Source organism: Atta cephalotes, assembly GCF_000143395.1.
Source record: "Atta cephalotes unplaced genomic scaffold scaffold00070, whole genome shotgun sequence".
Lineage (NCBI taxonomy): Eukaryota > Metazoa > Arthropoda > Insecta > Hymenoptera > Formicidae > Atta > Atta cephalotes.
The window spans coordinates 1,049,606-1,066,754 of NW_012130134.1; the positions used below are offsets into that span (position 1 = coordinate 1,049,606).

The 17,149-nt window shown below is 37.4% G+C and overlaps 1 protein-coding gene across 1 annotated transcript in view; it reads right to left on the reverse strand.

The window, feature by feature from the left end:
* Positions 1 to 17,149, reverse strand: part of LOC105624000 — a 47,647-nt gene that overhangs the window by 1,355 nt on the left and 29,143 nt on the right. Inside the window, exons 4-7 of the mRNA XM_012205371.1 lie at positions 6,344 to 6,486; positions 5,706 to 6,008; positions 801 to 1,337; positions 171 to 557 (exon numbers count right to left, since the gene is read on the reverse strand). Coding sequence (XP_012060761.1) covers positions 171 to 557; positions 801 to 1,337; positions 5,706 to 6,008; positions 6,344 to 6,486 — 1,370 coding nt within the window. The remainder of the gene's footprint in view (positions 1 to 170; positions 558 to 800; positions 1,338 to 5,705; positions 6,009 to 6,343; positions 6,487 to 17,149) is intronic.

A 17,149-nucleotide genomic window follows, 5' to 3' on the forward strand; every position in this document is an offset into this window, starting at 1 on the left:
TACTATAATTACTATAGTAAAGTTACTACTATAATAATAGTCTAACTATACGTACCACTAACGTAAGTAAGGTAAGTAAAGTAAGTAAGTAATACTATATATATATATATATATATATATATATATATATACGATATATATATATATATATATGATTGATTTATACATACCGCGTGACTTGGATGAGTGCTTCGTTTGAACCAATACTCTAATCTCGGCACTTCCGTCACGGGATCGATGAACGTCCGGTTCCTCTTCCTTCTCTCATCGGCTAGCATGCTGGTGGGACAACCGGCAGGTCCGCGCGGCGGCAGATAATGCGACATGTACATTATACCATGACCAAACATGGGGCTGGGTACCAAGGAAAATCCTGGCGGAATGGGACCTGTATGCCTGGTTTCGTCGTCCTCGGAACCAGAGGAAACTCTCGCGTCTTCTTGTTTTACCGAGGCTGGAGTAGATGTCGGCGGTTGTTGCTGATCTTCGGGTCTTGTAGTCAAGGACAGTGGACCGACAGGTGGACTACTCGGTGGACAGGGTGACCCCGATGTCGACTGAAAGCAGCAATTAAGAACCTCATCTCTTTTGGGTTTTAAGATCCATCAAATATCACAAGCATTAAGATTTTATGTAGAAATTTCCGAAAATCGCAATTTTTGCTATTTGCCATTTGATGTTTCTTTTGAAAAGATTCGAGGAAAATTATCATTTTTTTTTAATATGATATTTAATCTTCGATACCTTCTGATATTAATTTAATATTACAATTTTCAATTCTTTCATAAAAAAGTATTTACCTGATGCCTAGTGTCCTCCTCTTCGTCCGTGCAGTCCTCGCTAACGATGCTGGCACCCCTCGGGCTAAGCCCAGGTGGACTGCAGCCATTCATGCTGGCTCTCTTCTGTGCTGCCCTGGCGTTCTTGAACCAGTACACGACATTATTCGCGTCCAGTGGTTTCCTGCCGCGGCGCGACTCTAGAGAGTTCAATTCCGCGACATAGTGTTGTATTTGTTCGCGTGACGGATGTTGATTCTCAGCAAACCAACGCTGGAGACGCGGCAACTCGAGCTCTGAGTCGAAACTGGTCCTCATCCTGGTCTTGTGCGAATACTGAAGAAGTGCCGGATGTGGCGGTCCGATCGGACCGCCGCCGGGAGCGATCGTACTACCGCTATCGGGCTGTGGACTTTGCGTGTGATGATGATGATTGGAAGTTGGTGCTATTGGATTTATACCGAGACCTATCTGTTGTTGCTGCAGCCACGTTTCAAAATTTCTCTTTGTCTCTTCTGACAGGTCGTTACCGCCTCGACAGAGGGATAGCAGGGTCATCTGCAAGAAGAAAACATGATCTTTCTTCAAAGACCTTATTATTATTATTAGCTGCTTTATTTAATGGTGTTTAATTATCTCTCTCTCTCAAATCATCTCTTGTCACAGTGATATAGTGACCTCTTCTGTATATACCCACTGTTACATGGGATTCCTAGTTTTTAACGCCAGTTCCTTGCTTTTCTTAAAAGAAGTTGTCATGACATAGTACTTTTAGTTTGCTATTACTTTTCGAAAAATCGATCAAATAAAATCTTACATATATGTTTTGGGATTTAAAACACAGGATTTTTAACACAGAGAGAGTATCCATGCAACTTTCTATTACGATCGCTAATGTGAATAACAAATCTTGTAAAAAATAAAAGATTAATTAATAATTATAATTAATGTAATGACTGTTAAAACATTTTTATTTTCTTACTTCGTTTGTCCGTATATTAGATAATATTAAATTTTTTATTAAAAAGACTATTAGTCACGTTGTAAGCGCAATGCAATCCTTCCACATTACATTGTTTTTGAGATAAATAAAAAACAAGATGAGTAAGAGATATCGAAATCGAAACCAAATTATCAAGACAAATTTATTACGTGAATTCAAATTCTTTCGACAATCGATTTCTCTTTGGCTGGTTGTTAACGTGGGTAAGCGTTACAAAGTGACGTCGTTCAGAATCGTCATCATGGCATTAAGATGACAGATTATGGAAAATTTCGCTCAGGAAGCGGTACGCGCATCTTATCTGGCCGATGATTTATAAGAACAAATATATCTTCGGGCTGGAAGATCAGACGCTTGACGCCACTTTAATAACGCGGTAATCCCTCGCGTATCCCTGGCACCTTGGTAGTGTCAGATACTAGACGACAATTATCCGGCCGCCAGCGGCTTCTCGCTAGTCACCTCCTCGAATTCTCATCCGCCTCAGTTTTACGACACCGCACTTAATCACTCCAGGTAGGCAGGTGAGGCGCGAGTCTTGACAGGCGTTCTCAAGATTTCAGAAATCGTTTGGCAAACAGTGATACGTCGTCGAAAGCGGGGCGGCTGGCTTATCTGACAACATTGCATCGCGATTCGAAAGCCTGATTTACGTATTTATTATTTAAGAGTAATTGTGCACAGTAATCGGCTGATCCATAGAACGGTAGTAAATCAATCGCGGTCATGAGATCCAGAGATCAAACAATCCGCGAAATTGCAGTAAGTTCGCGAAATTCGTGATGCGTATATCAAGAATTATCGCTATGATTTTCGCACATTATCTTTATCATAATTATCAATGTTTTGAATATCCATAATTCTGATGTTTTGAAAGAAATTGGTCAACTAGTTATCCTATCTCTTAACTATTATATAAAAATTGTTCGTAATTACTAATTTTTTTTATTAAATTTTTATAAAGACATGCTGCTATATTTGTCGCCATTCTTATATAATTCTTTATCACGAATTTTATTTTGTTAAAGAAGTGTAGATGCTACAATCAACAAATCTTTATCAAAGCCAATGTAATCTTTCTTTTTACATAAATATATATGTGCATGTATTTATAAAAATGTAAACCAGATTTTGGGATGTACGTAAAAAAATTTTGCAAAAATATATAATAAATAAATCATATATGCCGCTGCCGCGCTATAAATACAGTTAAGCCCTAATCCTGATATATCAGACTGACGTCTGTTAACATCACTGTTCTACTTTCAAACTAAATAAGAATCAAAACAGATTTTGTTGCTTTTTATTGTCTGAAATCACGTTGATACTGATGATTTATGTTTGCCGATCCCAATTAATGCAAATTTCATGCCCAAGCCCCAATTGAAAAATATTTATTATCTTTCCGAAACATTTCATTATTCTGAAAGAAATACGAGCACCAAGTACTTTTCAAAAATTATGTTTTAATGCTCTTCGTTTGTATGACTTTGCATGTTTAAAATTCTAATCACTCTGTAATGAAAGCAATTTTGATATATCCGAATGCCACAAATTGTGCACTTCACCTGAATCACGGATACCAGAGATAACTGGTACCAATCTCATGATAAATATTGTTGCATCAAGATAAAAGCAAATTAAATTTACGATTTATTTTAGAAACGCAGAAAATAATAAATTTTTTGTCATTTACTATAACTTTATTAATAAGCATTTAATTTGAATTTATTTCTAATTTTTACTTAAAATTTAATATTGAAGAGAATTAATAAAAGCGTTTGCCAGATAATATGTCAATTTAATTTTCTCTTTAGAGAAAAGAAAGATCCCTTACATTTGCAAAAAAATTCGTAATTAACGAAAAATTTCTGAACCTTCAAATTTCTTCATAATTATCATATATAAGTGCGAGAAATAGAATAATTAAGATAGAATAATTTCTTCTGAAAAGATGCCATTGTCAAGGAATATCATACGTAAAGGAAAGCGAGGAAGGGAAATGCTTGACAGCACATCTTCGTGCATCATCGTCAGATTAAGCTAAATCTATGCGAGAGATGTTGGTTCTCCATCACAGCGGTTCGCCATTAGCCGTCGGGCTACGAAACTCAAGTAGGAAACGTTTGCCAGAGAAAATTGGTAATCATAGACCACCGTGAGCGGCATTAAAGTTCGGGGATGGGCGGGTAGCGGGATCTTCAAAGAGAGTGCACTTAGATAATGCCGGCTCGGAGGAGGCAGGGTACTTCTCCTCTCTCCCCCGATACCGATATCGAGGGGCTTTTGATGAAGGCTGCGAATTTGGTTGAGTAAAGGGTAATCCTATCACACGCTACGAGATCTTCCGCTGTCGGAAGGGCACGTTTGCGCGTGTGGACCAACCCGAAAAATTGCGCGTCTATTTCAATCTTCGGGGAACGAAGTCTTCAGGGAGAGAATCGCGCGACCGGGATAAACTTCTCGAGAAGTCATTGCGAAAAGAATTTTCACATAGTTAGCTGGAATAGTCAGGATTACTTTAATCAGTTTTGTCGCTGGAGACAAAGATTGAGTGAGAGCCATTAATTCACGCAACGTTAATACAATTTGTAAAATCATTTATGCAAAATTGTTAAATCGTCAGCGAAATATTGACATTGTGATAAAATTCTTAGAAGTTAATTACCATTGTCTGCTTCATTAAGATCTTGATTAAGAATGTAGTTTCAGAAAAATCTGTTTTTGCTACTTTAGGAAAAAAATAAATCAATTAAAATAATGAACATTACAAAGTAAAATATTTCAGAGAAGATGAATATTCCAGAGTAAGATGATCGGAATTCGAGAAAACTTTATTATTCGAACGTTTCGATTCGCGCGGAAATGAAAGCTACCAAAAGCGCGGTGACTTCTCTCGACTAGTGATTCGAAACCAAGAAAGCATTTATTCAAGGTGAGGATCAGCGAGCCGCGAGCAAGAATTTACCGAAGATTACCACTTGCCGTTCTTACGGGAGGTATAAGAGTACCGAGCCGGAGGACTTCTTAATGAGATTAAGTGCCTCGACGACAAACACTCTTTGGCTAGATTTACATTTTATACATTTTTAAGCGGTTGCCTTACTACTATATTCCTTGCTCCGATGTCGCCTTGAATAGCCCTTAAATTCTCTCGATATATCGCGCCATTATTTAACCTCATTTTTTAAATAAACGCATAATGTGGATATATATATATATATTTTTTTTCTATGATTTTTTTTTCGTACTTTTATTTTTACTAGTACTAAAATATGGACTAAAATAAAGAAGACATAATACGCCAAAAAGGTGAAAGATAGGAACTATTTTATTGAAGGATCTAAAATTTTACTGAATACAGATCTGAAAATAATTTTGTTGGACTATCAAAATAATTATATTTAAAATTAAAATAATGATAAACAAAAAATGATAAAAATTTTTATATTCTAACAACTAGTTTGAATTTCTATCAAAATTATTTTGATCGTCCAACTAAATTATTTTCAGACCTGTACCCAATAAAATTTTAGATCCTTCAACAAAATAATTTCTATTTCTCGCCTTTCTAGCGTATTATGTCTTCCAATAAAATTTTAAATCTTTCAGCGAAATTGTTCTTTCCGTGCAATATTCAGAACAAACTTATATTTTGTTTGAATATAAGTACGTCTCATTAACTATATCCATTATAAACATATGACGCACGCACGCACGCACGCACGCACGCACGCACGCACGCACGCACGCACGCACGCACGCACGCACACACGCACACACACACACACACACACATTATATAAGAAGAAAATGCTTATTAAATTAAATATGATACAACATATTGCATTCCTTTTTCCAAATATTCCAAATTAATTGAAAAATGTAAATTTTGACACCTAAAAGCTTTCGAGATACCTTACCTCATCCAAAGGGCACCCGGCGGAAACGAGAAGCGTGTGGCTATGCAACAAGAGCAACCTCAGCAATTTATTTCTAACTTCAGCTGCCGGACTGGGAGGTGGCGGCCTGGATCTGTACACCTGAATTTTCAGGGTCGCCACCGACGTTAATTCGGCCAAAATATCTCCTACTGTCAGTAATGGTCCATCGGCAACTTTCTCCATCGGCAAAGGCTTCCAGTTACGTATAACGATACTCCCTCTTGCACTTGGTATCAGATCGCTGGAGTATCCCAGACGAACAAGTGCCTCGCCCACCAAATCCTGCCAGTAAAAAACAAAATTATCAAGATATATTTTCATATCTAGATATTTATAATAATTTTGGTCAAAGAAATACTCTACTTTTTTAAAAATTTTTTATTTGTGTGAAAATAGTGCTTCTCAGAGAAGACTTTAATCTTTTTTCTTTTAAATTTATTTTGACATTATTTTATTTAAATAGTAAATTTCTCATCGCCACCATAAAAATTTAATTTTTTAATATAGCAAATTATACTCTAAATAAGTTTTTCGATTTTTTAACTGTAACCATTTATGATATATCAATAGATAGTAAAAGTATATAAAAATATATAATAAAAGAAAATTATTCTTACCTGAAAGGGCATAGCTACCGGAATAATAACGTAAGAGTCCGTCTCCACTTGGGGACTTCGCCATTTTTCACGGCTGTTGCTCACATGGCTTTCCACAATATTGTGAATCGTCTCCACCACACAATGCACCGGTAGATTTTTCGCTGTGACAGACAAAAGCGTTTGTATGAAGTAACATACTCGGCAATCCATTCTCATTATGGATAACAATAGAGTAACGAATTTATTATGGGTAACATATTAGCTAACAATTGCGTCATTTTACGACTTGTAATTTAATTGTGTACATGTATGTAACGGATAAAAGCTTTCATTAAAAATTCGTAACCAATTTCATAGTCATCTTTGGAATTTCAACTAAGTACAAGATGTGTAATTTTTCATATAATTACATCGGTTTTTAATTAAGAAAATTTTTAATTTCTACCACGTAATTAATTTTTTTATCAATTTCGATTACAAGTTTCTTTCACGAAAATTCCTACTTTTTCTCTGACTGTTTTATCTTTAAATCATCACGGATAAATTATTTGATGATTTCTCGAAAATTTGTTGTAGTAAATCTGATTAATTTAATTCGAAAGCTAAAGAGAGTGAGAGAGATATTTCCACGAAGGCTTCGTGAGTCCACGAGAGTGCCTCAAATCATCTCGTAGTTTCAGTTGAAGCATTAGTTTCTGTACATCCGGCTGACAATAGGTATAGTCTTCGGCGTTTCGGCATCCAAATTCGAGGGGTAGGATGATTCGCGGTGCGCGCATTGAAGATCGCTGAGAGAAGACAGAGAGAAAGAGAGAGTTACGCGAAGCGCAAAAGGAAGAGAGAGAGAGAGAGAAGTTTAACTCCGGTGCTAAGCATATGCAGATCCACTCGTCTATCCCGAGACAATGGGACCTGTGCGATGGCACAATAGCTGCGATCCTTGTGTAACCCTGACTTAAGTCCGAGAGTCTATCCCACTCCAGGTCATAATCCCAGACTTCTGCGAAACCGAGGAAATGGAGTGCGAGAAGGAAGGGAGAGGGATGGTAAAAGAAAGACTGTAGAGAAGGGAAGGAAGAGGGGAAAGTTCCGCCCGCACAATTCCACTGGTTATATGGTGCCTGTATTTATCCGTTAAAGGGAATCACCAAATTCTCAACGAGATTATTGAACTTGTTGTTTACTGATATACTCGTATATATCCTGCATTGTTTGGAATGCAGAAATATATTTTTGTTACGATATCAATAGAGCAGTCGACGTCAAGTATGTCTACATAAAATGTGCATCTGTAATAAAGATATTGCAAAAAATGACGACACAATGGCTAAAGAAATTTAACTACTACAGATACTTTAACAGTGTATATTTTGTAACTTTAACAGAAATTTAGTTTAAAATTAGAAATAAGAAACAATAAACGGCAATGAAAGTCAAGCGCAATTGGAGCGCAAATTAATTATTTATTGTTTTTTTTTCAAATCATTCTAGAATCTAAACGTTTCGACTTCATTCTGAGCCATTACCGAGGAGTAAATTTAATTAATTATACATGATAAATGTGATTATTTTCTCAAGCTCTAAGTTAGAATGTAATGGGTGTATTTCTCACATTGGTTGTAAGATCAAGTGGCTTTTTGAATTCAAAAGGAGTTAAGATTACAATTAAAAGCCATGTAGTAATCACATTAATCAAATAAATAAAAATTGACATTTAAACATTATTCAATACGATATTTTTGCAGCACGATTATCTGTGACAAGTGCAAAATCAGCTATACAACAAAATGAAGATAATTTAGTTTAACATTTAATTATGATAAAGTATTCAAAATGCTAAAGTTTCAAATTTTATTGCGATAAAAAGCAATAATTTCATCTTCGTTTGGAAAAAATTCAACTTGAAATTCATAGAAACGACTATAATAGTATAATATTTCTATAATAGAATAATAGATTAAATTTTTCCTATAAATTTATTTATAAAAGTAAAATGATATTGAAATTATATTTCTTACGAACATGATAAGCTAATCAAAGTGCAATATGGATTGTATCCGATAGGTCGAATGTCTCTTGATACAAGGCGTTAAGTCTCCGTCAAAGATGACCAACAAAGGATTTACTGCCGGCGGCATGATATTAGGTATTAATGGCCGAAACTTCCATCTAATACGTTGGACATCATAGAACCCATTTCCTACGTTGCATAAGACAGGTCGTATCTGGCAGGTCCGAAGGCTGGCCAACGTCCACCTTAATCTAGGGACGTATAGTTTTCATTAAGGCGCCCCCCATCCTTGCGTCGTCTTTGTACCGGGATCAGCTGGTTTAAGGTGGGCTTTTACGCCGCAAGATTTAATCGCAGAGACATCGTATTACTCGCTCTGTTTATTACCGACGCGTTGACTTGACACAACTCTGCGATACTCGTTGTTTGATCACAAAAGTGTCCGTTTATTTATTATACAATTTAAGATCGTTCTTTCATAAACTGAAATGTGTACTCATTGTGGGGAGAATTAATTGAGTTTCCATTTTTATTTAGGAATAAAATCGAGAGACTGATTATAAAAATATATAACTTCTATATAATATATCAATAATAATCAAATAAAATTCAAAATGCATTTCTTAATTGTTTTATTAATTTGTACGCTCACAACAAAACACGTTAAAAATTTATCGTAAGGAATGCGAAAAAAGAAATGTAAGAGGTGGCAACTACTCATCCGCGAAATCTTTAATCTCTGTAACCGCAAAGACATTTCTCATTTCTGGTGCAGAACCTATCGGGCTTCCGGTTATCTTCCCACGACGGAAGTGTCATGCCGTTTCGTCTTTGACAGCTCTCGTCGAAAGATAAGATTCATCCGAAGGGCAACCCTTGAAGAAGCGAAACCAGTTTCTCTCGATGGCTCTTTTTCATCACGATGGCTTCATCTTGCGTTTCGCGTTAGCGATTTCTCGTATTGTTAAGTCTTGCCACAGTAACATCTATTTATCACTAATTTGATATACGCTATTCTCTTTTATGATAGTATGTATTCAAAATTACAAATTATCGACAATTATTTAGAAATATGATTATTAAAATAATAAATTTCATTAAAGTTAAGCATACAACAAACTAAAAAAATTAAGTTAGACAGTAAAAGAAATTATAAATAGATATGTAATAATTATTAAAATTCTCCATCAAAGATATTAAAAAATATATTTAAAAAATATTATACTAAAAAAATAGTTTACAAAATTAAAGAATAAAGCTTCCTAATATTTTGTCTTTTTTTTTCTGCTTTAAAATCCGCTTTTGTGGCCAAACGCATCGGACTCGTAGAGTGATTATGGGAGTCACAACTTTGCAAATTAACAGAACGCTCAGTTTTGCACCGAGGCGGTGGTGCAGATACAAGATAAAAAGTTGGAACATATTTTTCGGCACCCTGCTATCGCACACTCCGCACCGCCGCGATAATGGCCGCGTTCGGCACGGAAAACGCGATTTGAAGGGGGTGCGGCCAAAGAATCATCGTCGAATATTTCTTTCTGCGTCTCTTCACGACCCTCGTTTTCTGCGCGCGAAATGATTACCAGTGCGTTCCGAGATTACCGAGGATCTTTCTAAATCATTGACGGGAAAAGTACACGCCATTTAGATTCATCGACAGTGACGTTTCCGCAGCTATATCGGTGTGCTCGGATACGATTAAGCAGAGCGATGAAGGAGAGGTAGAAATGAATTTAATTTCTTGGAGATTTAAAACGAAGGAGGCAAATTAAAATTTTTTATTTAGATATTTAACACTCAAATTAAATTTAAGTGTTTAAATTAGAAGAAAGAAGAGTCATAATCCGTTTAAATGCTTGACTTTAATATTCTCGTGAGTTGAGTAAATTGTGAAATAAGTAAATTTAAAAATCTATAAATAATTTACGTAAGGTTATATGTAGTTAAAGATATCATAAAAAATTTTTAAGCATTTCTAAGTTACAGTCTATATACATACATCAGTTACTTTAATAAACAGAGTTGCATTTGTGCTTATCGAGATAAAAGATATAAGTTGTTAAAGGATATAAGAAAATTATCGCTTGTCTGACATCTCCATCTGAAATCGACTGAATGAGCGCAAACTCAGTGCAGGGACCGTTAGTCTTAAGGTTTCTTCTGCGTCTTGATGACTCGGTAATCCAAGACGACTCGACTTAATCTCTCGAAATCGAATCAGGTTACGAAGCCACGTTAAATCGTCCGAATAATACTATTCTTCTGGGCTGACCTGTGCCTGTTCATTGCGGCTGATCAGTGCCTACGGCCAAAAAACCCAATTTGCAGTTTGCATGTCCAAAGAAATGAATTGTGCCACTGGGATATCTAAGCCCAGCTGTGTGGCATGCGGCGGAATTCGCAATCCCTGGAAGTCGACTGTTTCCGTCCTCGGAACTTAGCCTAAGCGTGTGCACCAGAAGGAAAGTGTGGGTGGTTTCGGTATCTGGGGCTGATCCGGCGGATGTCGGTCTTTACAGATAAGCGACCGGCTCTTTCGAAGTCTTTATCTGCGACACCCGTTCTCTTTCTCCCTTCCCCTCTCTTTCCCTTCTCATATTTCCCCTCCTGCTCTTCCACATCTTTTTATTATTTTCCTACTAATGAGCTGTTCGGTTCATTCCAGTCAAGTTCTCGGATTAATGTTCGAGATTTTTACCATCACGTCTGTCCCATGTAACATTACGTTTAATTGATTAATCTTATCGATTGGTTCTTGTCCGTCATATATTTATGATCAATTGAAACTACTAGCTACTGATAGCCTCCAACTTTCTCGAGCGTTGTATGTTTCGCGCATGCAAAGCATGCTATTGTTCGTAAGCTCGCGTGCAATATAAGCTCTTTTGATGTTGCTAAGCTTGTCCGTTGAAAACAACGGATAAGATATAATGAGATAACCTTCCAGCTAGTGCTTATAAGATCACCGACCACGCGACGAAACCTTCTAAATCTAAATGTTAGCTGATTCATAGCGACTAGATCACGCATCGTCGCCAACGAAATATCTTAATAGCATCTATATATCTCATTTCGCATTTGTATGAACTGACATATCTAGATAATTTGCAAAAAATACAAGATTAACAGATTTTCATTTTTTATTTCAGCAGGATTATTTTATATCTCTTAATGTAAATTTCGTTATCACTATAACACTGCTGCGCAGCAACATTGCAACGATAATGAAATTTGCATTAAGAGTTACAGAATAGGCCTGCAGCTATTGAAATGAAATAAATTAAACTCTTACGACTTCTGAAATTTACAATTAACTTAATTGATAAAACGTACAATTAATTTAATTGATAATAAAAAAGAATTTTTAGAATTTTTTAATAAAATTTTATTATTTACACTCTCCGAAATTGTCGAAATATAATACTGTTGTCGAGATCTTTTATTGATTCATTATAATTTTTTCTAAAATCTTATCTCATTGCCTTACCTTTTCAACTATCAAGAAAGTTCATAAGGCTGAGATAATGTCTAGATTAAGAAACAGTTAGAAAATTAGTCTTAAGAAAAAAACATACATCCTCATTCATCGAGAATGGATTTGGTCGATCCCTTCGCCGAGGAATCCGATCGAGGTGATCGCCGGTTCGGCGAACGTACCATCACTCGCTGGAAGCAAGGGTGAAAACTTGCCCTAAGATGCTTAGAGGGTAAGCTCTTATACAACGTGGAGAATAAGAGAAGGGTGTAGTTCTCCGATACTTTACCGTCGCATTCTCTGTCTGCGCTCTTCACGCATACGCGCGTTATGCGCGTACACGCGCGACCGCGCGATTCGCACGCACACGTGTGATCGGTCCGTGTGTGCGTTTCGTGTGCGTGCGGGCAGACGCACCACCGTGTGCCCCGCGTGTGCGGAAGATTAAAATTACTTCGGTAAACTGCCTCGCGGGACGAAAGGGGTGGCGCGAAACAGGCCCCCGAAGAGGGCGAACGTCTCGTAAATTTCTTGGCTAAGAAGCTTAATTTGGATTTTCGGTAACGAGTTATTGTGAACGCCAACTCATTGGAGATGATTTAGGTGGCACCAAGGACAGGTTCCGGTCGTCTATTACCGCCGCGCGATAGACGGATTATTCCTTGGATTCTGAAGAGTAATATCTAGAAACTTCTTATCATTGCCAGGACGCATAACTGCCTGTCACTCTGAAAAGTTTCCTGGGCGGAAGTCGTGATGGTGGTAGGGAACCACGAACGCCATCACCGAAGCGCCCAATCTTCCAAATATTAACGCCCTAATCAGGAGAGACCTATCTTTATATTAGCATATTTATTGCAGTGAATTTAAGAACTCATATCACATTCTAGCCGAATTTATGAGAACGAAGAAGGGATAATATTTCAATTTATGTACTTATATATATATATATATATATATATATATACTTGTTCGGTAATGATTTGGAGAAGAAAAGAGACAGAGAGAAAATCCAATTCTACAATATATTCTATAAATTTGAAATAGAACAATAGATCATGCTCAATTATACTAAACACAATCTTAATATTAAATCTTAATATTAAAATCATTTATCACTTCATATTGATATAAATGCATAGCTTCTCTTCTTTTAATTTCAATATTCCATTAAAAAATTTATTAATCACGGTGCAGTAATTCTAAATTTGAAACCTAAGGACTTTATCTCTTTCAAATGACGATTTAATTCAAAAAGTTATTTAAGTACAACGGATAATGCTTAGACTAAAAATAAGATAAACTAAGAATAGATACGTAATGCAAACTTAAATGTTCCGGATTAACATGATTCCGTATATATAGTGCTTCTACGATGTCACAATAATGACGAGCGCGAACGAAATAAGAACGAAATAGCGCGCAATGACTCGGTCTGACAAGCTGATTTAGGAACAGGATGGAGTCCTGCGCGAATCCTCAGAAGGAAGAGAGCTGATCCTTCCGGCGACCGGAGGAGTCCTGCAGAATGACGTAGTAATCCCGGGGGAGAGCCTCGGCCTTAGCCTTAGCTTAAGCCATGAGGGTTTGCATATACGTGGAATAGGGCCGACACTAAGACATCGGGCACATCCACGGCGTGCATGTGTCCTTAAAACACGGATATGTGCGCAACGAGGCACTGGCGCCGCCTAATCCACGAGGGTCTCAAGCAAAACCCGAATTCCCATTGGCTGGAGGAATACTAACGGATTTGGCTATTCCAGTCGCTCTGACCGATCTGAAATATTTAGCTGGATCGACTTGGTCGGGGACAGGTCGAGAAGTGAGATCAAACAAGCTCGCGAGTGTACTCGGCGCATCAAGGGATTATGGGTGCAAGACATGCTCCTTGAAGCGACTTGCTCGTGTGACTTGCATTTTTCGCGATGATCTGATATAATGAACATCATATTACTGTCATCTTATGAAGCTGGAATCACAAACGTTAAACAGCTTCTTAATGATCGTGTTTACCAACTGTCAATTAATTATGATTTTTTATTAATTAATGAATTTTTTGTGCAACTAGACTAAATGACAAGTATAACTAATCGCATCACGTGCGGTTTTCTCCCCAAGCTTCAATGGCATTCAGAGTGCAAGAGTTAATTGAAACACGGTTGCTGGATGGTTCTTTTAAACAATGACGGCGTTTTAGCGACATTGTGTTAAGGTTATACGTAATCTTCGACGGTTTCTTCGGGGAGTAACTAAGATCGAAGTGAGGAAGCGAGAATAGGAGGAGCGGAGAAAACGGCAGGCACGGCAGTCGCGAGAGCAGAGGATTCGTGATAGAAGGGTGAAGCTTGGGGAAGGGTAAAAGGGGAGGGTTAAAGGGCTCCTTAGCGGAGATCTTAGGCAAATCCAGCGTGAAATCGCATCAGAACATCCCCTTGCCAAAACCACCACTTACTCCTACCATCTTCGCCCAGTATCTGCGGTGTATCCGCCTAAGGAAATTCTTACTCTTACTTCTTCGACCCTGGTCACGAAGGTCGCGGCTAAAATTCGACATCCTGCTACAAGCGTGAGAGTCGCGCCGCAACCCTTTCGAAGAACATCCCCACATTCACACATGGTATTCCCAAATTCGTGTCCCCGTTCAATACAATGACAATAATTAAATGACAATAATTAAAAACTACCATCCAAATCTCTAAATCAAATGAATCCCGATAATAAATAATCAAATTTAATACAGTTAAACAACAATTTACAATTTATACACAGAAAGAACAATTTTATTGAAGTATTTAGAAATTCAGTTAGATACAGATTTGAAAATAATTTTGTTGGACTAGCAAAATAATTATGTAGGAAACTCAAGTATGAGCAATTCTGCAAAAAGTTTTGACAAAAAGATTCAAGCAATCAGCTTGAGCTCCTACATAATATGTTGATTATTAGCTCAACAAAATTATTTTCAGATCTGTATCTCGGCAGCTATATTTCGCAATATTTGGCTGCTTATTTTTCGGAGAAATCGATCCTTTCACATGATTCCGTCGTCCGCGATGAATTTAGAAGTGGTTTATCTCAATCTTCGTCACTCTGCCGAAGGTAGTCAGTTTCTGACGATCTGACAGTTACAAGCGGACAATTACTCAAAGCGGCTCTCTTCTTCTCGTCTTTTCTTCTCTCGTCGTATCTCGTCCCTCCGTTCCGACACATCTCTCTATCCTTCTCGCCGCGATCGCAGGGAATATCCCGAGCTCTGCTCTCTTAATCAAAACACGGAGAGAGAAAAGACATTAAAAGCCGCATCGAGACTTGCGTATCTCGCCTCGAAATAGAGTTCTGGCCGACCAGGGAAGATAAGACTCCCCCTTGGAGCTGCTCTCTTTTCCGTCGTTCTCTTATAGGATCGCTCTATATGCGCGCTCTATTATTACAATACATTCAGATACGCCTGCGAGAAGTCGCGTGTGATTTTCGCCTGGTGAGAAGATTATGTCAGACCCCGACGAAACGGAAAAATGTTTCGGCCCGCATGATAAACCGTGACAGATTAGCGTAGGGGTCGCGAGCGGCCAAGTGTAGCGTCTTTTTACGCAATTTCCATACGAATGAGTCTGCGTGACACAGTAGCACAACGTTCATAAATAACGTCATTAAATATGTTACGTCATTAAATGCAATCTGAAATTCTATGTATCGATCAACATATTATTATATTATATTAGCCCAAATATAGAAAATGTACGTGATATTTCTTAGCATAGAAGAGATATTGAAGCACAGTTTCTCTACCATTATCTAATTATACTTTAGCTAATCCTACTGATATTAAAAGCTACTGCATTTCATAATTGGATTTAGTAATAATGCTACCTATAGTTAGATGAAGTCGCATTGAAGTACGCGGTTTGCTGATTAAAATAAAATTAAGCATATATTAGAAACGTACAATTCTTATAGAAGTTAAGAACAATGAAACGGAATATCTTGATCGCATGACGTTTTCAACATGAAATTGAGCGAAGCAACGCGAGACTCGAAAGAGCAATGTTCCGTCAGTCGTTTCGATTTCGTTTAACGATCCGAAGATCCGCAAATCTCTGCGCGCTCCTGATGACCATTCCCGCTCCTGATGACCCGAAATCAACGAGCTCGATGCAACGAACTCGTTCATACTGAGTCGCGATCGTTAAGCCCGGCCACTCACACGCACGATCCCGACTTGCGCTTTCTTACATGCATGACGGGGAACTAGATCTCCGTTCGAATACATCCAGGTGAATACATAATGTGTAATCCCCGGGGTATGCGGACTCGACGTCTTAGGCTAATCTTGTTAGGCCTTGTAAGCCTCCGGCTGACCCTATAGAGCAGACTTTTAATCCCTTAACACGCTACGCATACGGAGATTTTGCATAAGAAAGAAATAGGATTGTTCTGCCTTCGTCGAAGGCGACGAGGCGCGTCTTGCGTTGTCTTGCGCGAAGGGGCTGCTTTCCATTCGGTTTCTATCAGTCACTGTTCAGTCTGTACTTTTATTTCTAACTAGTTTTTACAACTCTATTTTATTACTGACCTTTTCGGTTAGGCTCGTCTTAATATGTTCTTCGGCATTAAAACAACGTTAATTACTCTCTAAATCTGAATTGTAAATAATTACTGTGACATCAGTCCCAATTATGTCAATGGATGAATTTATAGTGAAATTTAACTGAAAAAAAATCAATAAAATTTAGAATCTCTAAGATCTCTAGAATCCCTAGTTAACTTTTATTTAATGTATAAATTTAATGTATGCAGTATTCAAACTGTGCAAAAATATCAAATGTGCAAAAATATCAATATTTTAATTATAATGATGCTCAAACTTCCTTTCTTTTTCAGTTGAATTTCACTAATTCAAAATTAGAGAATAATATTAAAAATTGGAATTTGTACATGTGGGAAAAATGATCAAGTTGATTGATATCTTTGTTACTTCTAATGCATTTTTTTTAAACAATTGCCATTTTAGCATCAAAGCATTTTACACAATATCTAGATAATATAAAATTACAATAAAATTATGAAAACGCGAGATTAAAAAATGAAATCATTAATATAATATATGCGGATTTATAACGTAGTCTCGTTATAAACCGTGAGATATTCAAATAATACGCACTCTGAAAGAATGCTAATGCTTTTCGTTGATCTGCATCGGCTAACGTATGCGCGCAACGATGCGCTTCGCGAACGAGCGCGAAAACGCGCATGATGTTTCAGCAAGTGATTAATGCGCGCCCCGCTATTCTCTCTTTCTCTCTCTCTCTCTNCNTCTCTCTCTCTCTNTNTCTCT